This window comes from Eptatretus burgeri, chromosome 12 (assembly GCF_056783735.1).
Source record: "Eptatretus burgeri isolate ZD-2024b chromosome 12, Ebu_testis_v1, whole genome shotgun sequence".
Lineage (NCBI taxonomy): Eukaryota > Metazoa > Chordata > Myxini > Myxiniformes > Myxinidae > Eptatretus > Eptatretus burgeri.
In genome coordinates this window covers 99,383,917-99,409,159 of record NC_140972.1, presented here as the reverse complement: position 1 = coordinate 99,409,159, position 25,243 = coordinate 99,383,917, and the positions used below count along the sequence as shown (strand labels likewise).

General features: G+C 41.4%; 1 protein-coding gene across 3 annotated transcripts in view; it reads right to left on the bottom strand.

The window, feature by feature from the left end:
• The window catches only part of LOC147016229 (dedicator of cytokinesis protein 1-like), a 235,709-nt gene that overhangs the window by 138,763 nt on the left and 71,703 nt on the right, over window positions 1-25,243 (bottom strand). For 2 of the 3 annotated variants that reach the window (XM_085849067.1, XM_085849069.1), the window contains 8 exons: window positions 24,884-25,008; window positions 16,245-16,343; window positions 14,403-14,475; window positions 14,186-14,289; window positions 6,481-6,658; window positions 5,945-6,042; window positions 4,029-4,118; window positions 1,933-2,033 (listed from right to left, as the gene is read on the bottom strand). In XM_085849067.1, the coding sequence (XP_085705193.1) occupies window positions 1,933-2,033; window positions 4,029-4,118; window positions 5,945-6,042; window positions 6,481-6,658; window positions 14,186-14,289; window positions 14,403-14,475; window positions 16,245-16,343; window positions 24,884-25,008 (868 nt within the window). The remainder of the gene's footprint in view (window positions 1-1,932; window positions 2,034-4,028; window positions 4,119-5,944; window positions 6,043-6,480; window positions 6,659-14,185; window positions 14,290-14,402; window positions 14,476-16,244; window positions 16,344-24,883; window positions 25,009-25,243) is intronic. The other variant, XM_085849068.1, reaches the window with a different exon arrangement.

Genomic DNA, 25,243 nt, shown 5'->3' with positions numbered 1-25,243 from the left:
ATAGCAGCATTCAAGATGTCATTGAAAGCTTGGATCGTAGTTTTGACGCAGGACACTCGAAATCCCAATGGCTCCCACTCTTCATTCAGCACCTCGTGGGCTCCAAAAGGATATCCAGAGTCTCCACAAAGATGACTGCATCAGCTGCGAAATCAAGGTCAGAGATTTTGACATTCCCAAACTATTGCACTGCATCTTGACTTCTCAGACATCCTCCACAGAATCCAATCCATACAAGCTCTGAAAAGTGTGGGGGCCAGCACACACCGCTGGAAGAACTCCAGTAACAACTGAAAATAAGTCACAGATGGTACCACCATATCTCACAGCACTCTCAGTACCAGAGTACAGTTCAGACATCAGATTGATCGGCTTTGATGGTACCCCACAAGGACCAAGAATCTTCCAGAGGGCATCCCGATTGACTGAATCAAACGCTTCAAAGAGATCAACATAGGCTGCAACCAGCCCCTGCCAAAACTCTAGTCTGCGCTTGGTGAGGACCCGAAGAGCAAGGATATGGTCAATCGTTGACCTCCTTGGTGTAAAGCCTGAATGCTCTGGGTGCTGGTGCTCAAGCAGATTGTGGCAAACCATATGAAAAATTATCCAAGCAAAGACCTTGCCAGGCACTGAGAGCAGCGTCACCCCTTGGTAGTTGTTGCAGTCTTGGTGATCACCCTTCCCTTTCCTCAGAGGGACATGAAGGCCCCTCTTCGAGTCAGTTGGGATGATGCCTGTGTTCCAGGCAGAGCACAGAACTGCATGCAACGACATGAGTCCAGCATTTCCACCAGCCTTGAGAAGTTCAGCATGGATGCCACAGATCCCAGGAGAGCTACCCAATTTCAACCGGTTCACCACAGCCTGTGTTTCCACAAACGAAGGTGGATCACAGTTGATTGGAGGGTCAGCAACAGTTATTGTAACACCCCTGATATCCAACTCAACAGCTGGAGGATCAGCCTGGTACAACCGCTCAAAGTAACTGGCCCAGCAGGTCTTCACTTCTTCTGTAAAGAGCCCACGTCAGACCACCCACCACTCTAACTGCAGTTCACCAAGGGAGGGTCTTGGAGGAATGCAACGCATGAATTCCACTGTAAACAGGACAAGAATCATTTGCCCACAGGTGCACCTAACCCTAACCTAAGTGCACATTCAGTTTTATGCCTCAACTCCCAAAACAGCTCAGTTCTGCCATTAAGCCTGGACCTGCAAATCTGGTCAATGGTATCCAGTATCCCTTCAGACAAAATTCTTCTTCACCCTATGGTGAGTTCCATGATATCCACTGGCAACATCAAGAATGCTGGTCTTGAAAGCACTCCACAACTCTTTAGGATTCTACAAAGCACCCAAACCCCCCAAATGCCCACTCTGCCTGTTCGCAAACTCCTCAGCTACCCTCTCATCCTTGAGCTTGCCAACATCCAGCCGAGGATGGGATGGTACCAGTCTCCTGGATTGAAGCTGAAACTTCAGAGTTGCTACCACAAGCCTGTGGTCGGTATTGAGGAACTGAGCACTCTGCTCGACCCTGGAGTTCTGAATCATCCTCCAGCGGCCATCAACGAGCACATGATCAATCTCCTTTGCCACACCACCAGCGTTGGAAAACCAAGTCTGGCGATGAACTTGTGGGCGCTGAAACCATGAACCAGCCACCCTAAGTCCATGACTTCTTGCAAAGTCAAGGAACTTAGTGCCATTCTGGTTCACAGTTCCAAACCCATGGGGACCAACACACGTCTCATAACCATCCCGATCAGTTCCAATCGATGCATTGAAATCCCCCAAGACGAGAAGATTATCTCGCTGGGGCACTGATCAATCAAGCGATTGTTTTTGGTCCATGTTGAATTTCACCATTTCCTGGCAAAAGCAAACACAAAGGAAGTTTAATTGCACACAAAGAATAGAAATACTTACGCATATGCAAGAGTGGCACTGAAATGCTGAGAGATGTAAGCCTCCAAAACTGGATGAAAATGCTGGAATTTCCTGTCAGCCATCAGTCGGATGATGAAAATCTGTGGACAAGCATGAGCAAGGACCGAGTATGCCAACTATGTGGATAAAGTACAACATGGTACACACATTGACCAGTGTCAAATGGATCAAAAAAGGAAACAAGTAAAAGATGTCGTGAAGAGCATGATGGTAAAATTAATTGACGACAGTAAAATTGACAATCGTAATCAAACATCAGGTCAATCAAATGAAAATTGATTTTTCAGATTGAAATTGATGATTTGAGAAGTTTGACCTTGAGTTCACCTTTGACCCTTTCACCTCAAATAGTTGGTTTCCAAATTCATTGACACGATATGCAAATCCTGCTCAACTTTCATGTAAATTAGATGAAAAATGACTATTTAGAAATTTGACCTTAAGATGACCTTTGACCTCAAAATCAATAGGCTTCTCAATTGAGACTACCTCGACAACTTGGTAAAGTTTCATGATGATTGGTTTAGAGTTGTAACCTGTAGGTGATTGCCAAAGACAAACAAGAAGATGACGTCGTACAGAGCACGATATTTTCGAAATCCATAAAACAAATTTGACCTCAAAAATAATTGGTGGTTGAATTCAGTGATCTGATGTGCAAATCCTTTTCAAATTTCAAGTCAATGGGATGATAATTGAGGATTTTATAAATACCACCTTCGTTGTTGGCCTTTGGCCTATGTTGACCTTTTGACCACAAAAACAATAGGCTTCTTGCTTATGACAATCTCTAACATGTGGTGAAGTTTGTGAAGATCGGTTTAAAATTGTGACCTGTAGGCGACAGTCAGACAGACAGACAGACAGACAGACAGACAGACACAAAAAGACAGAATAACAAAATCGACTGACCAATATACTTGAAAAATCTTCGATTTTGCCAAGTAATAATGGGGTTGTCATGTCTGTCTTCTGTTTGTCTGTTCAACTGTCACACAAAATATTGCGAGATGATGGAATCTCATGAAATTGTGAACTATGTTCCTTCATCATTATTAAATGTTAACGCATTTACGCATCACAAAGAGGATAACTAATTTGGATCATTTATGAACAATTGGGCCGATTAAAATTAAAATATCACAAGAGCCACTTGGTATATCATAGAGAGCGGTGCAAAAACAACAACTCGAGAGTTCGTAGAACATGATACTCCACACATTGTTTAAGGATATACTTCAATTTTAATAAAATGATTTTGAAGATTGTTAAAAAAAAAAAAATTTCATCCGAAAGTTTAGTGCTGGTGAGGCAATCTTCTACACCACCCTTATTTAACATGTCCAAGTACTGCTAAACTGGAGGCTCTTGGAAGTGATAAGGATGCAATTTGTGTACCACAGGGTTCAGGTGTATAATTCAATTTAAATACAATAAAGATTGTAAAAGTTGTACAAATAAATTAATTCCGTATTTTGCCCAGTGTCTATTACATCACCCCCATCGAACACATTACATTAGTTATTTGTGCCTGTTGTTCGTGTCCTTTATGACGCCGTTAAAACATTAACTTTCCTGTTTGGAATGATTTTCAGTTTTGCTTGACAGCCAGACAGACATACAGAGTAAAATAATTATCTCACTCCTCTCTGCGCATGTGCTATCAGGTTGAATTCAGAGAAAAAGTACGGTGGAACGGCAAACTAGTCTTCCGATTCACACTCTGATTAATGTTCAAAATATAACATTCAATTGAAATAAGTTGTTCCTCGATCACAAACTGATAAGACGTACGTACGAACGGACGGACGGACATGAACCAATTGCTTAACCCCGCTTTTCGCTTCGTGTGGGTGGAGTGAAAACAATACCATCGGCACGGTCATCATCACTCCATACATTCTTTAACCTCACACAATGTAACGCTTCACAAACGATAAGTTATTGGGAAAACAAAGATGAAGAAGAAGAAAATTCGGTTTTAAAGCACAGGATGTTCAACACACGAGTGGGAAAGCACAACAAAGGCGGCACGTCGGATGGGCAGTTACAATGGTGTGCTGCTTGGTACGCACCAGAGCGTCAAACACCAAATTGTCGTACAGCTCGCTCTCAGAGTTCTCCATCATGATGTTAAACAGAGCATCGAGTGTGTCTTGCAGAAACTGTTCGGCAAGAGGAACGTGAATAGCTTGAAGTGCAACATGAACTTTCTTCATGACAAGAGACGCAAGCGGTGATGTCAAATGAGAAACCAAATACACATCAAGATCTCGACAGCAATTAGAGCAAAATCTAATATTCGTTCTCACTTAGCACATGCTGATGTCACATTATGTAACGTAAGATGATACAAGAGGATGAAAGTTCATTGAAGATTACATCATGTGATGCAAATTGACACAATTGTTTCCTTCCTGGATGCCAATGTTTACATTAATAAAAGGCTTCATCGAGATTTATGAACAAAACAGCCGATTCTGACCCGCCGATGATGATGATGAATCCCACCGTTTGTGATGCTGTCGTTGTGGGAATCACACACACTCCTCCAAACAGTATCGATGTCACCTGACATACTTCCTGTGTTTTTCTCTTGCCTACTTATCCGCATTTGTCTATCTCGTCCTTCATGTCTTTTGCTTACATTGCTTGTTAACAATCTCTCTAACGATTCCACTGTTGTAGCAGATTCAGAAACCTTGATGCACAAAGAGGTGGAATGTACAATTTTTTCTCTCATTTTCATGCTCGCCTGATTGGTCATGTAATTTAAATCTTTCTTCTGTTCATGAAGAAGCTTTGAACAAACCTTTGTTCCTGTCAAAGTAAATGAATAAAAACTATAAAGTCGAATTTGATGCATATGCATCAAAGGTTATGCCTCCACCCAGGTTAGAGGTCAACCCGCTGTTATGTCTGACCTCAATTAAGGGACACATAACAATCTACAACGGCACTTGGTAGAGTGCATACCTCTGCCGGTCTGAAGTTTACATTTTGTATCCTACTGACAGGCCCGATCTGGATCAGGACCTGAACGAAAATCTAACCGGCTTATTATTCTCACATACCCAACTCATTCACCAAGTTTCATCTGAATCCGTCTATAACTTTTTGTTTTCTCCTGCTCACAGACAGACAGACAGACACAGACAGACAAACAAACATGGGTCAATCAACTTTTTATGGTAGAGGTAATTAAAGATCACCTGAGAGAGAGCATGAGAGAGAAGAGAGACAAATAGAAGAGAGGCAACAACAGATGCTTCCAACTCAAGTTGTGATTGGCAAAATGATTTTCAAAGGGAACATGACCTTTTCAATCTAAAATTGAATCAGTTCGTCATTGTACTCCAGTCCATACGCGTGTCAAGTGTGGTTGAAATCTTGAGTGCTTCGTGAGTTTGAGTAACAAAGATTTTAAATTAATGGGCATTTCAACTTTGGACTTTCACTATTTGAACCCAAAATGTAATTAGTTCATCTTTATACATTGCAGCCCATAGTGATGCCAAGTTTGGTCAAAATCCCTTCAGCGGTTCACAAGTTATTGTGGAAACAAAATCATCACGCACGGACGCATGGCCAACCCGAAAGCATAATGCCCCCGGCCTTCGGCAGCAGAGGCACAAAAACTGTAAAAGAAAACTTGAAACCACCGATCCCTGAACGGTGTTAAGTAATGTGATCCCACGTAACCAGGATCAGTGAGACACATCATCCTAAGACTTTGCATTAACGGCACCAGGAGATTGGTATTCACGACCACATTTTCCCTTTTTTAGGGTTCAACATTTTAGGGTCCATGTCATAAAAGCAAAATGAGCCAAGAAAAAGTTTTGCCATTTTTGAATTTGAACATTTGCAAGACGACACGATCAACAGGTCACGATGTTCCGAATCTCACTGAAGGTGCACTTCATGCACGTAGTCAATGCCATTATCCTGGAAAATACAACTTCTGGAACAAGTGCAGACAACAGCTCACCTTCACCACCTCCTCACCATTCACCTTCATCAGCTGTTTCAGGTTTTCCCGAAGCATGCTCGGGTTTGAGCGCCATTTTAGCAGTCCCAAAAGCTGCACTGCACACAGACAAACGACAAAGATTCACTCTACAATTTACCTTCAAGTATAAGTTTTTGAACAAAGCAAAAACTTTCAAACATCTTCAAAATACAACAACCATGTGTGAAGCCCGTGCAATGGGAGCCATGTTCAACCGCCGATGCATATTGTGATTACAAGAGCGCACCGTTCATAAAAATTATACTTTACACCCCTCATTATTCTCTCTGAGTAAGCAAAACAGAATCGTATAATCCTCTTTTGGAAACTTTCAGTTTACAGAAACCAAACTTAATACTGCACCGCTTCATTAAAAAAAGATTATTTTCAAAACACTGAGGCTACCTGCACAACAAATTTAAGGTGTCTGCATTTTGCATAAAGAACGTAAACTTCCAACATCAAGAACATATTTTGTCGCTGAGAACGTTGCTCTTCCTCACGAAGCATCTTACCATTTTGGGTAAGCTTGGTGGAACACACAAGGGTAGAGATGTAGAAGCGATCCTTGGTCTGCACTATTCCTGGCAGCATCTTGCTCGGCGAGGCGACATCGCTGCAGTCATCGGCTCCAGAGGGCAGTCGCAAGTATGTACTGACATCCTCAACTTTCTGAAAAGACAAAGATGTCTTCTGCAAAGACATCATCCAGATTGTGAGTGAAAGTAGCTACCGATCCTGACGTGAATGTATATGAAGCTGTGTCAATACGTCAGCAGATGAAGCAGTATGAAGACACGTGGCCTGAAGGTTTCCACGAATGCTCTTCCTAAATGGGTGCACACTATGGCCGTCATGAAGAAGCATTCAAGTCGGCTCAGAAAAGGTACACAACAATCAGATTTATTCAAACACAATATAACCGTAGGCTTCTAGAAGGGACATGGAACTTGACGAGGTTCTAAAGTATGAGATAGAACTGATGCCGACGTCAATGTTCACCAACACTGGCAAAATTTGATTATCAATGAATAAACTAACACTCAGGAACAAGCTAAAAGTTGAAGTGATGGCAACATCTGCACCCAAAGCTACAAGTGTGATAATCGACAGATCAGCCACATTACAGGTGGTACATGCGCCAACACAAGGTGGAGTGCAAAACTTTGTGACATCTGTGGCCGGTAAGATGAAGGAGTCTGATGTCTATTTAGTGCTCGATAGATAGTGTACAGATTACAGTGTCAATTGTGTCACTCGTACAGGAAAAGGGAAAGAAGCAAGCAGATGACATCAACTCTCACAGTCGATGCTACTTCCACCACAGAAATTTGTATTAGCAGTCACTGATAAGAACATACAGCTGGCTGATAAATCTGAAAGTTGAGGCTCAACTTGAACATAGAGAGCAGTTAAGGATGAACCACCACAAACCGATGACCCACCACAAAAGTTGTTTTAGCCAGAAGTTTGGAATTCCATCTGGGCCTGGGCTTTTAATGTTTGGCATTTTTTTGAAGTTGTTTTCAAATTTGTTCTTCATCAATAACCACTCGGGACATTTCCTCGATATGTTTATTCTTCCTTTCCAAGTCTGGGATCCATTCTGCTTCCCTATTATGTTCCTTTCAATCTTCAAAAATTCCTTTCCAGAATTTTTCTACCTTTTCTTTTTCAGGAGTTGACACATTCTGCTTTTGTTTCCCTAATTTGCGGTCGAATCTCTTTGGGTTATTCTCAAACATGTGGTTTTGTTGTCTCTTGTTGTTTGCTTCCTTGTAGCATATATATATATATATATATATATATATATATATATATATATATATATATATATATATATATATATATATATATATATATATATATATATATATATATATATATATATATATATATATATATATATATATATATATATATATATATATATATATATAGCATACATATTTTTTGTTTGTTTGTTTGTTTTTTTGTTTTTTTTAATCTTCCTTGCTGTCATTTATATTTTGAGTTTGTTTTCAGCACCCAAACACTCAAGTTCTTTGTCTTCGATTTTGTATTTGTTTTATTTATTCTCTTTTTTAGTTTTGGGTTTCTGTTTCCCTTCCTGAACTGTTGTTTCTGACATACTTCCCTACTCAGTTGCTCTCTTTGTCTCTCAAATCTCTAATTTCAAGGTGGGATTTGGCTTCTATATGTAGGGTCTGGTTATTTTTTTTCCTCTTCTGGTGTTGTTTGCCCGTTTCTTTTTCCTGAATGAATAGTGCTGCTGCAAAACACACGATATAGATTTATTTCAAGGTGGATGATTTTGAAATCATTTTTCTCATTGAACGGTTGGTCCGCCTCACGAAGATTTTTGTGTCTATTTGTTGTTTCCTATGCGATGGAGTTTTGGTCTCTCAGTTTTATCTCTTGTTCCAACCTACGCCGCTCTTCATCATCTTCAACCTCCTCTCCCTCATTCCGCTGCTCTCCCCTGTTTTTCTGTCCATCATCATCCACCTTTTCGACTCTTTTCCCTTTTGTCTGTGCCTGCATCACATGGTCCTCATCTCTGAACCGGTCTCACCCCTCTTTCATGAGGATGCCATCATTCTCTTCTTTCACCACACTCTTTGCTGCCTTTGGACCAGCTCTATTTCATGGTTTGGGCCCCCATCTCATTCCACAGCCAAATATTCCCCTCACGCAAATGGGTGTGCATGTGCTTAAGTATAGGTGTGTATAAGTGGAGGTGTGTATCAGTGTAGCATGTAGGTGTAGGTGTGTGTATCGGTGAAGGAGAGTGCGTGTGTGTGTGTGTGTGTGTGTGTGTGTGTGTGTGTATGTGTGTGTGTGTCGGTGAAGGTGTATGTATATGTGTACGTACGTGCGTGCGTGTGTGTGCGTGTGTGTCAGTGAAGGTGTATGTGTATGTGTATGTGTATGTGTATGTGTATGTGTATGTGTATCTCCATATTCGGGTTTTCGAAGGAGGAACAGTGTCCTTCTACATCACAAATTATCCACCTCTGTTTCAGTAAGGGAGCACACACAATTCATGGACCAAGCTGTGAAGTTTTCTTGTTCTCAGTTTGTTTCGAGGGAACTTTTCAGAATCGTCACCAAGCCCTGAACAGCCTCTACCTATAGTTTGTTTGTCGTAATATTTCCATGAATTGTTTGTGGAATATGTGTAAGGTTATTCTTCATCATTTCCGTTGCTCCAATAATTATAATTATTGGAGCAATGGAAATGATGAAGATTATAATCACTGGTACAATTTTGGTGCTCTTCAGGTTCCTAGATATTTCAACTTCATTCTTGAGGTTTCGATATTTTGTCATTTCTTGATTTCCACATTATTTTGACCAAAATCAGTGGGTAATGAAACCAAAATGAGCAACCCCTTGTATCCCCTTTTGTATCGGAGTACGATGTCCGGTCGCAGTGCTTTGTTTCCAATGTTCCCACCCGATGGGTTCATCAGGTGGTTTGTGAGCATTACGTCCTTGTTTTCAATGATTGATTTTGGTTCATGTTTCCATGAATTCTCTGGAATTGGGATATTGAAATTTCTACAGATGTGCCAGTGGATTACTCCACGTACATTGTTGTGCCTATATGTGTACAGCTGTTCCGACACGAGTTTTTTTTACATCCCGATAGATGACTCGTGCTTCCTGTTTCTACCTTTAAGAACCTACACTTGTCTGATAGGCTCAGTCCCACCATTTTCTTAAAGCCATTCATGTAATGTCCTTGGTCTTGGGCATTTAAATGATTTGTTCGCCATCCCAATTGAACCGACGTCTTTAGCAATTCCAGTGATCCTTCTTTGTCTATCTCCAATCTGTCTAACTCATTTTTTTATATTCCCCTGTTCCTTTTTTCTTTCTCCCAGTTGTCACTATATATCTGTTGGTATTTCATCTTATATTTACCTCCGGCACCAAAGGTGAAGGAGGTTATGTTTTCACCCTGTCTGTTTGTCCGTTTGTGTACAGGATATCACAAAAAGTTGTGGACGGATTCAGATGAAACTTGGTGGACAGGTTGGGTGTGTGGCTACAAATGCGGATCCGGATAAGAGATTTGTTTAATTTTTTAAGTGGTTCTTCACCATTGATAGATGAGGCCAAAAACAATATATTTGGCCTGACATGTTCTATTGGATCAGGCATTACGTGGTGGAGGTATGTGTTCTACTGAGTGCCCTTGTAGTTTTATTTTGTCTCTTTTGCAATTGTTTGTGGCTGCATATTTGTTAGTTTCAGTTTGATATGCATGGGAGAAATGACAGAACTTTTTATAAAAGCAAAGTAACGAGCAAAGCAACTCCTCACTTGGAGAGTCCGGGGCTTTGCCCCCTGGAAATTTTGAAAAATTGATGTCAAAACATGCATTTTGGGGGTGATCCCTTCCAAATTGTAACAAAAAAACAATGCAAATGAGAGTGATATTTGGGGAATAATTATTATTATTCACCTGAACATCCATTGCTGCAAAGATTATTTTCAGTTAGTTGGTACAGCAACTTTGTTATCATAAAATAAATGAATATTGAATACCACAAACCTTTGCGGGACTTTTAATGCAAGTGTTTTATAAAGGGGGTGGGGGAGGGGATCACGCATCATGGAATAAAGCAGTTTACCGGAATCACTCTCATTGGAGTGTAAACTAGAGCATTCCCGACCCCTTTAAACTCACGTGTCATATAATGCAGCAGTTTCCCGGAATCACCCTCGCTGGAGTGTAAACCAGAGCATTCCCGACCCCTTTAAACTCACGCGTCATATAATGCAGTGGTTTCCCAGAATCACCCTCGTTCCAGTGTAAACCCGAACTTTCACTTACTTTCCAGTGTAAATCAGAGCTTAAACCAGAGTTTTCAATCTTATGTTTTCTGCACAGTTCCTTACTTGGCAGATACTTGACTCGTTAACGCCATAATATCTTCCCAAAAGACCTCGCCTGGCACCCCCTGTTGTGTGCTCATGGCCGTTTTGATCATATTACATCTCCTGTATTAAGTGGGTTTTCGTTATATCGGATTACATGTGTACTTTATTTATTTATTTTTATTGCTCGTTCTCATGTCCGTCTATCTTTTGTCCTGAGATTCTCCGTTTTTGTCATCCCGTGCCTTCTTGTAATAAACTGTTATTGGTGTGGTGACCAATCATTGTAGATTTAGCACGTGAGAAACCATTTTGACGCGGCTTTTATGGCAAATCCACAGGGGATGTTAAAATTGATTATGTTCTCAACAATGAGATCAACCGAATGAACAATTCTAACCACCCCCTCCAACCAGAGTCATTAAACACACACAGTGCCGCATGTACAAGGGAAAATTGCAAGTTATAATAAACAAACGAGTTTTAAAATATTTAAATATTAATTTATTTACATATCTATAACACTCTAGTCCCTGTGCCTGTAACACTCTTCTCATCCTCGGTGCTCCCCCCCCCCCCCCCGATGAAATTGAATCAAGAGCCTGATGAATGCACAGGCATGACGGACCAAATGCCCTCTTCCTCAGTCAAAACGCCCTCCTCCTCAGTAAAAACTCCTTGTTAGGATTTATTGGTCTCGTATGGATGTGGTCACAAACTTCATCATGACCAACAGACATTATCAGGTTTTGTATTTGTGTGCAGCAGAATCACGTCTTTACTTCATGCAATGTATTTTCCATACGTCAGTATTTTCCATGAAGCTAACATATGAGCAAACGGTGATGGGAAAATCCAACGATGGACGCTATTTCCATATTTACCGACACAGACAGGCGTTCTCCTGCCTGGTGGACATCCGATCACGGCAACGTGCTTGCAAGCTTTAGTACCCGGCTAACTCCAACAAAAAAAATACCATATAAAAAAAACTACCGTGGGAGTAATTCACAAAATCATGGTCACGACGCATCAGCATTTCACTCCATCTGGATGAAATGGGTCAAGAAACGAATCAGCATATCGGAATAGCACCTCAATCCTCAACAATTGCGGCATGCTATGACGAAAATACGGAAACCTCCGTATGGGTCGTTACAAATATATGGATGTCCATATACATAAGGAAGAGTTAAACCCATTTATCCCTCAGATCAGCAAGCAGCAGTTTCTTCACTCTGCATATCTGGATAAAAATAACAAACTGGTCCAACACGTGGAACGTCTTTCATTCCTGACAAATCTCACACTCTCACTTTGTCTCTCCAAAAGGACCGTTTAGAACCGCCCCATCCACTTTCTCAACAATCCTCTGGATGAAGTCCTTTCTTTCAAGCTTCTGGGTCTCACAATCTGCCATGACCTTGCCTGGGAAAGCCACATTTCAAACCTGGCCTCCAAAGCCAGTCGCCGACTGGGAATCCTCCGTCATGCAAAGTCCTTCCTCAACCCACCTGGGCTTTTGACCACATACAAAGCTTTTGTCTGCAGCCTGATGGAGTACTGCTCTCCACTCTGTGCCAGTACTCCTGCCTCTCACCTTTCTCGGCTTCACGTTGTGGAAACCAAGGCATTTCAGATCATTTGTATCTCCCACGGTGAGGCTGAGTCTTTGGGTCTCTCACTCCTTACCGCAGGCAAGTCGGTGGTCCTTCTGTTCTCTACAGTCTCCTCTCCGGTCTCGCACACCCCCCTGCTCTGTCTGTGAAATGTCCCCCCCCCCATATTTCTGCAGGGCGCTCAAGGTCCGCTAGCAACCCCCTTCAGGTAAAACTACCAAAATCACGAATCACTGCTTATCTTCACTCTTTTATTCCTCTTTTTCCCCACCTTTGGAATAAACTCCCACACTCTCTTCAATCCCATTCTTCCTTCACACCTTTAAAACAGTTGTTCACCACCACTTCTTATCTTCCCCCATTACATCCAAAACCTCTATCTTTTCTACCCCCGTTAATCCACCCCAAACCCACCTCCTTCAAATTTTCTGCTTTCTGACCTGAAAGTCCCTGTAATGTCCATCTAGTATACCCCATGTTCCCCGCCCCATCCCTCCCCCTTCCACAGATCTCCAAATGTCTCTGTGTCCCATTGTTTTGTTCTTCCCTCTCCTGCCCCTCTTGTCTCATGCCCCCCTTGCTGTGCAGTGTGTTAACTGTCATACGAGCCTCGACAATATGTCCAACAACAAAAAACAAAACCCCATGTGTGTGCGACATCTATTCGCAACTGTTTTTGGAAGGATTTTGCAAGGTGAGTGAGACACACCTTTTCTGGTTTGATGTTTAAATGTTTGTATTCAAATTGTATTTGGTAGTCTGATGAACTTTTCACATACTCTGCCAATCCTACAGTCGGCGCTCTGTGCACTTGGTTGAGTTCCATCAAGCCGCCACCTCCCTCTTTCCTCGGCAGGTAGATGATCTCTTAGCTCAATCCATTTTTGTTCTTCTTTCAGAAATACAAACTACATATCTCTCCTCCTTCACTCAGAAAACCCCACCCCACAAAAAAAACCCAACAACCAACAACATCAGAAAAAAAAATCCAAACTCTTATCTTGGTGCTCAGTTACTCATTTCCTTATCCCTTTTCGATATCCCCAAGCAGAATCTTCACTGAAAGCAACATGTTTAAGGAAGACATTGTTCGACATTATGAAATTCCCATGACATATTTAACTATTATTTTTCACAATGTTGTTGAAATCACATTTTACATTATATGGAATTTTTATTGGTACCTGCTCATTTTGAATAATTCCACAAGTCTGTATTAACCCTTGGGATAAACCTTTGCTAAAACAATAAACAACAACTAGAAGGGCACTCGGTAGAGCACAAACCTCCGCCACGTAATGCCTGATCCACGAGAACATATCGGGCCCAATACAGTTTTGAGATATCGTGCTCTATATCGCTTTTGGCATGATCTCTCAATGGTGAAGAATCACTTTAAATTCTAATAGTCGGATCTGGATCCGGATATCTTCACCAAATTCTAATCAGTTTGTCCTTGTCCCACACCGAACCTGTCCACAAAATTTCATCGGGATCCATCCACAACTTTTTGAGATATCCTGGACAGACAAACAAACAGACAGAAAGGGGTGAAAACATAACTTCCTTCACCTTCGGTGGTGGAGGTAATAAATTAGTTCCATGTAATTTGAGAATGAAGAACGAGTTTTACTGGGTGAATGGGTTTTACTGGGTTTTTTTTACTGGGTTTTACTGGGTGAAGGCTAGTCTCGATAAGTTTATGGAATACCTTGTAGATGAAAAGCTCATGAAGTCCATCAGATAGCGTCGTCCCATCGCTCCGCATTAGCTTCACAAAGGCCATTCCAAAGACCTTTTCGCATCGGTCCTTAGCTGTTAAAGATATTAACCCCACATGAAAAGAGAAACACAAGTTGCATCTCTATGAAGGCAATACATTTGTGATTGAAAAAAGCAACCGAGTGTGGAACATGCCGTGAACATACACTCAGAGGAAGAGCGGTGACGAAAATGGAAGCGCAGATGGATGCGGTAGACATCTTCAATCGGAACAGCAACCTGCAACAAATAACTCCAGGATAAATTATATAATACTGTCACTATAACCAGACAATAATATTGGAATATGGCATTTAAATTTTTCTGAAAACCCAAATTATGATTTAAAAAAGGGATCAAATTGAAAGTTAAAAAAACAAAACAAAAGCACAAAAATAGTTGCTGTTACTTGAGAAACAAAGCTATTCTGGGTTTGGTCAAACCTCGGTAAATATTAAAACATGCAAGTGGACCCGGCGTTGCCTGGTGCTGTTCTAATCCTGTTGGCATTTTGAAGAAATCAAATTTAGATTTTTTTTTTCTATTTGGGGAGGGGAGGGGAAGGGGGAGGGGGAGGGGGACCTCAAACACTTTCCTACACCCACGAAGGAATGGGATCATTCAATATTACTTTTCACAAAGACAGAAAGGTTTAAGCATTCAAGAGAGATTTTAAAATATCAAAACTTTCTTTTTTTTCAACATTTCCTTAATATTTGGCCTAAACACTCCCCAGCACTCACTGATGAACATCTGAAAGTTTGACCATCTCTGAGAAAAATGGCCACACACACACACACACACGCACGCACGCACGCACGCACGCACGCACGCACGCACACACAACACACACACACACACACACACACACACACACACACACACACACACACACACACACACACACACACACACAAACACACACATCTGCAGACGTCCTCCTGCAATTGGGTTACTTTTTTGAGGAGGTTTTTAGCAGGATTTGCACTTCGGCGACCGTAAAAGCCTCCACTCCGTAAAACACACTAAAAACGCAAAGAAAACTGAAAACCCACTCCGTAGGAGTAGCTCCTGTGCAGCTGCCCTTCGCAGGGCAGTTCACCGGATGATGGGATTGTGGAAACCCTTCCCAGGTTGGATTGCGGCCATGTGTTGTCAGGGTGGTGCTGAGGTGTGGTCCACCAGACAGCGGTCTCCTTGGGTTAGCCTGGATTCATGTCATGGATTCACTGAATCATGGGGTGTGGCGTTGTCAGTACCAGTGCAGGACAACGAAAGTCCGAGACTTCAGGTCCTTGGTCCTTCCAGTCTTGCTCTATGGATGCGAGACTTTGACTCTGACCAGGGATCTGAGATGGAGATTTAATTCCTTTGGTACCAGGTCTCTTTGGAGAATCCTTGACTATCACTGTTCGGACTTTGTGTCCAATGAGCGGTTGCTACGAGACTCAAATGAGATTTGTTACCTGCATAGTCCGTGAGCGTCAGCTGCAGCTGTTTGGACATGTAGCTCGCTTTCCTGATGCTGATCCTGCTCACCAGATTCTCTCAGCGAGGGAGCTTCATGAGTGGAGGAGGCCAATGGGCTGACCACATGCCTCGTGGTTGCAGCAGGTTGATTGGCATCTCAAGGAGATGGGGATGGGTGAGGCATCTGCCTGGGGGATGGCCAGATGGAGGACCCGGAGTACCGGTGGAAAGTGGACGCAGTGACACGCTGCTCCGGTGCATGCTCCCATACCTGACCTGACCTGACCCTCCTGTTGGTGTGTCCAACCTCTCCCCCTTCTTTATAGTATTCTTTATATTCTGATACATCCTGGTTCAATGTGAATTTTAGCTCCTCCACAAGCCGAGCACAAAAAAAAAAAAAATGAATGAAGAGGATTTTTACAAAAATGTTGTTTTACAGTCCAAGTTATACAGAGTTCATATATCGAAGATATTTTTAACACACAAATTAATGGTATGATTTATGACATGCAAAGTCCAACGAATTACAAACATACCTTGACTGTCTCAGACCACAGTGGTGCTTTGATTTGGTAGTAAACAACCGATCGGTACTCCTTTAAAGGGTTACTGCCTGCCCCTAGGTAGATCACATTCTGTCAAACAGGGTTAAAATACACCTCATTATTAAACAGGAATACCGTATTAACCACACATTTTCAAATGGAATTATAAACTTGCACATCTTATTTACACTAAAAAATGTTTTTTGCAAACATACACATCATATTGACACATTTTAATAAAATAATAAAATGACACATTTTATTCACACTGTTTAAAACAATTATAAGCTTACACATCTTATTTACAATATTAAAAACAATTATAAACTTACGCGTCTTATTTACACTAATTTGAACAATTATAAATGTACACATCTTACTTACAGTTTTTAAAACAATAAACATCCACCTCTTTTTACACTGTTAAAAGCAATAATAAAGATGTGTATGTTTATTGTTTTTAAACGGTATAAGTTAGATGTGTATGTTTCTCATGTTAAACAGTGTAAACAAAACGTGAATTTATTATTGTTTTAAACAGTGTAAACAAGATGTGTACATTTATAATTGTTTAAACATTGTAAATAAGATGTGTGAGTTTATTATTGTTTTAACAGTGTAAAAAGATGTGTATGTTAATTGTTTTAAAAATGTAAATAATATGTGTACATTTATAGTTGTTTAAACATTGTAAATAAGATGTGTGTTTATTATTGTTTTAACAGTGCAAAAAGATGTGTATGTTAATTGTTTTAAAAACTGTAAATAATATGTGTACATTTATAGTTGTTTAAACATTGTAAATAAGATGTGTGAGTTTATTATTGTTTTAACAGTGTAAAAATATGTGGATGTTTATTGTTTTAAAAACTGTAAGCAAGATGTGCACATTAATAATTGTTTAAACAGTGTAAATAAGATGTGTGAGTTTATTATTGTTTTTAACAGTGTAAAAACTCACACATCTTATTTACACTGTTTCAAACAATAAACATACACATATTTTTACACTGTTAAAAACAATAATAAACACATCTTATTTACACTGTTTAACATGAGAAACATACACATCTAATTTATACAGATTAAAAACAATGAACTTACACATCTTACTGACACTGTCAAATATTACAAGCTCACACATCTTACACCATTGAAAACAATAAACTTACACATCTTATTTACACTGATAAAAACAATCACAGTAAACCCTGAAATAGCACGGGGGTTATGTTCTTGGAAAATGCTGCCATATTCAAAACCACGACAATTAAAACCAAGGGCCAATGGGAAAATGGTGTTAGGTTCCTGGGATTCAAGAAGATAGAGAGGAAGGTGGGTGGCAGCCAAAAATAAACACATCACAATTGAAATAAACACGTTAAATAAATACAAATCATCTTCACAATGAAGTCTCATACTGTGTTGAAGCAGATTAAACATTTAGAAGCAGATTAAGCATTCCCCCTCACTTATGTAGTTTTCTAAAGCCCACATCATATGTGGGACGCCAGCATTATCACTGTCTATATAAACAAGGGTGAGTGCATGGTGTCTGTAATAATTACTGTGGAATTTCCCTGCTCTGTGTAGTGCGGAAGATTTTTTGGGGGTTGCCCTTACCAGATTGCAAAGGCTGGCTGAGAGAGTATATTCCAAGGCACAGTGTGGCTTCCGAGTGGGCAGATCAACATAATCATCATTCGACATAGGCATAAGCCCGTGATCACCCCCTCAAATTATAAACCACCGGAACCAATGCTACCACTTTCAACACAAACTGTCTTTCGAGCGCTGCCGTTTTCAGTTCAGCGAAATTGCACCCTGATCACTCTCGGATGTTATCAACACAACGCATCTTTGGTCAACCCACTTAAAGACGACACCCCTCCTGAAAACCATCCACAACAGCTGCTGCCAGTCCACCGTGCCGAATCACATGGCCCAGCCATACTGCTTTGCGTTCCATCACATTGCTCCTGCTGAGACACCATCGGTCACCGATCATCCCCATTAAACTCTCATTTGTAACACGATCGTGCCACTTGATGTTGAGCAGATGTTGCCAGATAGTTCAGCCAAAGCAGTCTAGTTGCCTTGCATTGGTGGCAGCACCATACAGTACTCTTGGCATGATTAGTGCCTGAGCAAGCTGTGCCTTTTTTCGTGGCGGATATGGGTGGAACGCAAGTATTTACACTGCCAAAGAGTGGATTTGCCCATACCTATCCGCATTCACATCTCCTTGCTGTCATCTGGAGGGTGGTTGATCAATATGCCCAGGTACTTGAAAGATGTGATGCGGGTATTGGTATTAAGCGGTATGTGATAGTGTTGTCATCCATTGTGGTCGGACAACCATGTATTCTGTCTTGCCAGGATGGATGACTAGCCCATACCTATCTGATATGTCACACAGGATAGCAAGCATCACTTCTGTGTCAGCTCTGCATAGCGCTATCACAAGGTCATCAGCGTATCTGATCTTCTTTATGGAGATACCACTTACATGGGTGCCCAAAGGTGTGATGTGCGTTCCATTCCATTCTCGCATGAGGCATTCGGTGTCGAGGCTGAAAAGTATAAGGGACAATGGACAGCCTTGTCATACTCCAACTGGTGTCTCAAACTCGTTTATCATCTGGCCTTTTCAATGGAGCTGCCCTTTTGAGTTGATGTTGAGATCCTCAAGCAGTTGCATCACATCCTCTTCTATACCAAAATCCCACAGTTTTGTAAACAGTAGTGCGTGGTTGACAGAGTCAAATGCCTTCTTATAGTCAACAAATACCAGGTGGAGAGGGCACTTACCGGCTTAGTAAGCTTCAGCCACACCTTCCAGGAGGAAGATCCCACCAGTTTTGCCCTTAACACATGCAAAGCCACATTGGGTGTCTCTTACTTCAATACTGGGGGTTCTTTCCAGTCTGCATTGACACACATTGAGAATGATCTTACTTGCATGGCTCGATTAGTGCAAATGTTCTGTAATTGCTGCACAGACCTCTGTCATTCCTTTTGTGCAAAACAATATACACCGACTTGGTAATCGACGGTGGCCACTTTTTGGTGTTCCAGATATTACACACTGCCTTGTGGAGGGATTTAAATACTTCTGGGTTCTGTGCTGCAGCTTTAAGAGCTTCCGATGTGACATCAACTCTGGTAGCCCGATGGTTTTTCAGTGTCCGAATGGCTTTCTTGGTTTCTTCTGGTGTGGGTGAATTTCGTTCAACCTTAGTTGTGTGCTGGGGCAGACATGGCCAGTTGGACTCGAATAGCTCCTCAGCATATTGATGCCAACATTGCATTTCTTCTTCAACTGACTCCAACACCAAGACGTTTGCGTCTGTTGTTCATCATAGGGGCACAGGGTTTCTGAAGAAGAGCATCAGCAGTTTTGAACAGAGTTCTGGAGTATTGATCCCTGTATGCTTGGTTCAGTGTGTGAATATTTTCCACCAACCATTCATAAAGATCTGACCGACATGTGTTTTTGACCTCATTCCTCAGACCTGTGAATTCTGGAGTGCCTGCAGCCTGCCTCTTGCACTCGATTAGATGAAGCATTGTTACAGACAAATTGGGCTGTTTCCTCCAAGACGTTTGCATGCCACAGGGCTCAAGAGTTGCATTGTGTATGGTACGTGCAATAACTGCAAGAGAGTCACCTTGTGCAGCACGGGATCTAACCAGCCAACAAAAGTCATCAGACATTTGTTCAGACTTTAGGGTTCAAACATTTGGCCGTTTAGATCACAGTCCATGTACAGCAGCAGGGCGACGGAACTTCCACTTCAGGTTGCAAGTTACTAGCCGATGGTCAGTGTAAAAGAAAGCAGTGGAGGAACGACAATCGGTCAGGTGATTGCTTGCTTCTGTTCCGATTACAATGTAATCAATGTCATTTCTTGCGCTTTATTGCCCTGCTGATCCAAGTTACCTTATGATGAGATTGTTTGAGAAGCCAGGAGTGTGCAGCAGTGAGGTTGTTACCCATGCAAAATTCAACCAGTCTGTTTCCTCTTGGATTTCTGCCACAATAACCATGAGGTCCTATGATGAGAGGAACACATTGGTTTCCAAGTTTTGCATTGAAGTCACCAGCCACTACAAGTGTGTCACAGTTATTTTTATTGGAATTTATCATGTCTTGCAGCTGCTCGTTAATAGCATCATCATCTGCTGCAGTAGATGGAGGTGCATAACCAGAGGCAAAAAGAAGGGTACCTTTCCTAAACCGAAAACGAGCAGTCATAATTCGATCTGAGATCTAGTAAGTGGCAAGGCAACTGTTTTTTGCCTGTGTGGGCATCAGTATACCAACACCTGCATAGTGTGTTTCACCACCTGATATCACAATTTGACCATTGCATGATTCTTTCTGGCCGATGCTGAGAGTTTCACTGAGAGCTATGACGTCATAATGGTAGTTTTTCAACGTGGCCATCAGATGTTCAGGTGCTCGATCATAATCAAGTGTGGTCACATTCCAGCATCCTAAGCTAAAGGTTCCCATGCTTCATTCTTTACGCATCTTCAACCACACACCGTCCAAAGTAGACTTTAAGTGTGAGGCGTCATTACAACGCAAATGAATGAAAGCATGATTACCTTCATCCCCAGTAGCTTCAAACCCAATTGGCATGATTGGGGTGGGGGGGTGGGGAGAGGGGGGGGCTCCACGTTCAAAAGGGCATTATTGTGTTTCTCTGTGTTGTAATTAATTTGGAAATTTTGGTGAACGATTTCCACTGGTGTGTCACCACCACTCCACCAGCGTAGTGAATTGGCAATTGGCAAAGCTAGGTTGCCTTCTGCCCTTTTGTGGATGTTGTTTTTCGTTCCACAAGGGTTACTCACAAACCGACCCATCAAGGGCCTGATGGGGAACTTCAATTATCCTGACGAGTACCTGGCTGGCTGGAGAGGTAGAGGTAGCCAATTTCCTCACTGCAGGTTTATGACGGTTTGGAATAACCAAACCATCTTAACCAGCCTCCGCACCGTGACGCAGATCAACAATTAACATGTTATTCTCCCTCCGTCAACGACAGGAGAAATGTCATGAACAGCAAATGCCCCTCCTCTATATTGCCTTCATTTATCTGACCAAGGCATTCAATCTCGTCAGTCAGGGTGAACTCTTTCAATTTGTGGAAAAGATTGGATGCCCCCAAAAACTACTGAGCATCATCTCCTCATTTCAAGACAATATGAAAGGCAGGATGCAGTGTGGCGGTGCAGCTTCAGATGTCTTTCCCATCTTGAGTGGCGTGAAACAGGGCTGCATACTTGCACCCACATTATTTGGGATATTTTTCTCGCTGTTACTCTCTTGGCTTGGCTGGCTTGGCCGTGTGTGTTGTCTGGAAGACAGCAGAATCCCAAACGACGTACTGTACAGAGATCGCCACGGGCATAAGGCCCAAAGGCCGCACAGTGCTCTGCCACAAGGACGTCTGCAGACGTGATATGAAGGCATGTGACACTGATCTGTAGACGTGGGAGCCAGTTGCTGGTGATCGTGCCAGCTCGCGGTGGTGCACAGTCAATAGGGACTCAAGAGAAATGAAACGAAGCGGAACACAACTTGGCAGGGGAAAAGACAGCGATGCAAGGAAAGAGCAAGTAGAATGCCAACTTCAATGACCAGCTTTACCTGCAGTATCTGTAACAAAGACTGCCATTCTTTTATTGGGTAACCTCTACAGTCACAGCCGACACTTCCATCAACCAGTGACCTCATGATGCTTATCCATTGTCTGTTAAGATAAGAAGGCCAAATAAAGAAGAGGTACAAGTATGTATGATGATATAATAATGTGGGTGGAGGCATATCTGGCCATTCCAGTTTTATTTAATTTGACATTACCTTACTTTGATTTTTATCACATTTCTTTTTCTATTTTTCCTTTTTACTTTACCAACTATTTTTTAAAATTTATTTTATGCTTGGGGTACCAGTGATGTCACAACAATGGTGCCACTTTTCTCAGGCTTCACTTCCCTTGTTCAGTGTTTGAGATTCATTTGCACCACTATTTGAAAAGTGCCATATAAATAAATTTATTATGCCTCCAGTGACGGAAGTCGCCGGTGGCATTATGTTTTCGGGTTGTCCATCCGCCCGTACAAACGTATGTAAGTCCGTACCGTACTTTCTCCGTTTTCTCTGCAACTGCTTATCCGATTCACACGAAATTTTCACCATAGATGTGACTACTCATGCAGAATGTTTTGATGATTATTATGATGTCATAGGTCATGTGGGGAGGCAGCCATTTTTGAAAAAAGGAAAAACTTTGGACCTCTGTATTTCCTCAACTGCACAATGGAAAAAAAATATTGAAACTTGGCAACTGGAAACTACTCTGCATTGTCAATAAGCGTGATAACTACGATGTCATCGGTGAAGCTGTATCCCGGTCAAAACGTAGAACGCTGTATTCAATCAGCATGAAAATTTGTGAGGTTCATCACGGGAAATATTTCAACACAGAAAAAATTATGACATCATCCATCATGTGCTTGGGTAGCCATATTGTTGAAAAAAAAAAAAACAAGGAAAATTAAAATCTTCTCCAGAACCGCTTTACAGATCAAAGTGAAACTGCACAAAAATGATCGACTAGCTATCCATGGTGAATAAAGTTCGATAATTATGTCATCATAGGTCACATGGTCTGGCAGCTATCTTGGATTTACCTTCAAAAATCTCCAGAATAGCTGGACATATCAAGGGAAAACTTCACTGACATGTTCCCCATGACTTGGAGATATTAGGGTGATAAAGAATAATTGGTCACATGGTTTGGTGGCCATATTGGATTGAAAAAAAATATTAAATAATGTTTTCTGTGGAACCGCTTATCCGATTAAAGCGAAATTTTCCAAGTATCATCAAACCATATACGTGCATTTAGTGTGAAAATGATGATGTCATAAGTCACGTGGTGTGGCAGCCACATTGGATGGAAAAACGAAACTTATCTGATCAAAACAAAACTTCACACATATGATCCTTTATGAAATCTTGGGCAGAGTCAAAATTTTTTTCAATGCCATTGGTCATGTGGTTTGGCAGCCATGTTAGTTTGAAAACCAAAAATGAATTTTTTTTCTCCAAAACCACTTAACAGATTAATATCAAACATGTTGCATTACATGGAGCAAGGGCAGTGCATCACAACTGCGAAGTTTCGTGTCGATTGCTACAGCGGTTTCCGATATATAATTTTTTTCATATTTTCCTTGAAACCAATGTGGCTACACAACCACGTGACTGATGACGTAATTTTTAAGTCAAGTGCATGTAGCAAGGGCAGTGGATCATAACTGCAAAGTATAGTATTGATAGGTTAAACAGTTTCAGATAAATAATTGTTTAATTTTTTCTTTAAAACCAATGTGGCTGTCTCATCATGTGACTGATGAGATCATTGATAAATGAAATATTTGCAGCAACAGGAGTGGATCATCACTGCAAAGTCTCACATTGAAAGGCTAAGCGGTTTCAGAGAAAGAATTTTTTTTTGTTTGTTTTTTTAATATTATCGACTCGGCATGGGGAATATTGGTTGAAAAATTCAACGTCGGTCACACGGTCTTACAGCCATGTTGGAAAAAAAAGCCTTATCCAATCAACGCAAAACTCCAAAGACGTGATCTGTGATCGGCCACCCATTCTTAATTTGATTTGATAAAGAGGATGTCATGGGTCAGGTGTCCGATCGAAGCGTGGTTGCATCGCAGCGGGGCGGCATGGTTAATTTTTTTTTTTTTCACCATAAAAATTTCACGAATTTTTCACAATATATGCGACTACTCGTGCAGAATGTTTTTGTGATAACTATGACATCATAGGTCATGTGGTGTGGCAGCAGTTGGAGGGTGTCTGCAGCTCAGTGATGATCCTAAAAGAGCCCTTGGGACAAAACTCTGAGAACACCACAACTTTGGCCATGAATCATGATCCTTCACCGAAAGGAGGGTGGATACTTCAAGCCCTGGGAGGGCTCCGTTCCATCCTCTGAAACCCGAATTAAGGACACACACACACACACACACACACACACACACACACACACACACTAGAAAGAAGGCATTCTTATTCAATGCCATGGTTGGTTGATTTGTTTTTGTACCTCCACATGGCACCGTTTCACTGTGTAGACAAGCATTCCCATCTCTCTACACAATGTCTCCAAGGGCACATGAGAACAGATGGTGACACTTTGTCACTTGGTGGAGTGTAAACCATTTAAGTTTCACATATGCTAACTCGTGACAGATAAAAAAGTCAAAAACAAGTTTGTGATCAAAATAGTTCTTATAATACAACTGTTATTCTGCATAACATTCATAACATATGCACAACATATGCAAAACGTGAAAAGCTTCATTGTGTGGCTGCATGACAAGTGTCAACTATTCGTATCCCCAGCAACCCAAAAAAAAAGGGTGCTCTTTTGCTCCGACAATGGGTTAACACCCGGAACATCAGCTTCTCCTCAATTCGCACAGTGGTTAGCACGCCTCGATCAACCTCCAGTTGATTTCATCTATTGACATCATGGTTAATTTCACATCATTTGGAAAAATAAATATTCAACGTGATGCCAAGTTACCTCGAGAATCTTCCCATCCTCATCGCACACAGACATGGTCACTTCTACATTCTTCTGCGTCGTCTTGTTTCCCTTATCGAATTCACCTTGGAGCAAGGTCACGTAGATATCATTTCTCACATCACCTGCAAAACACCACAATCCCTGTAAAACGACACTTGCCAAGCACACAGATAACGAAGCTTTCAGAGTTCCTGTCGACCTCAAACAAGTTAACACTCAAGTATAATTCAAATTTCTTTATCCTGTTAGCATTTGTCACTATCGTACCGTAAAGCACAATATTCATACAAAATGCAACAATGAGAAAATGGTGGTTAATGTCAGGTGACAGGCACCAGAGAGCTATGCGGGTGAAAA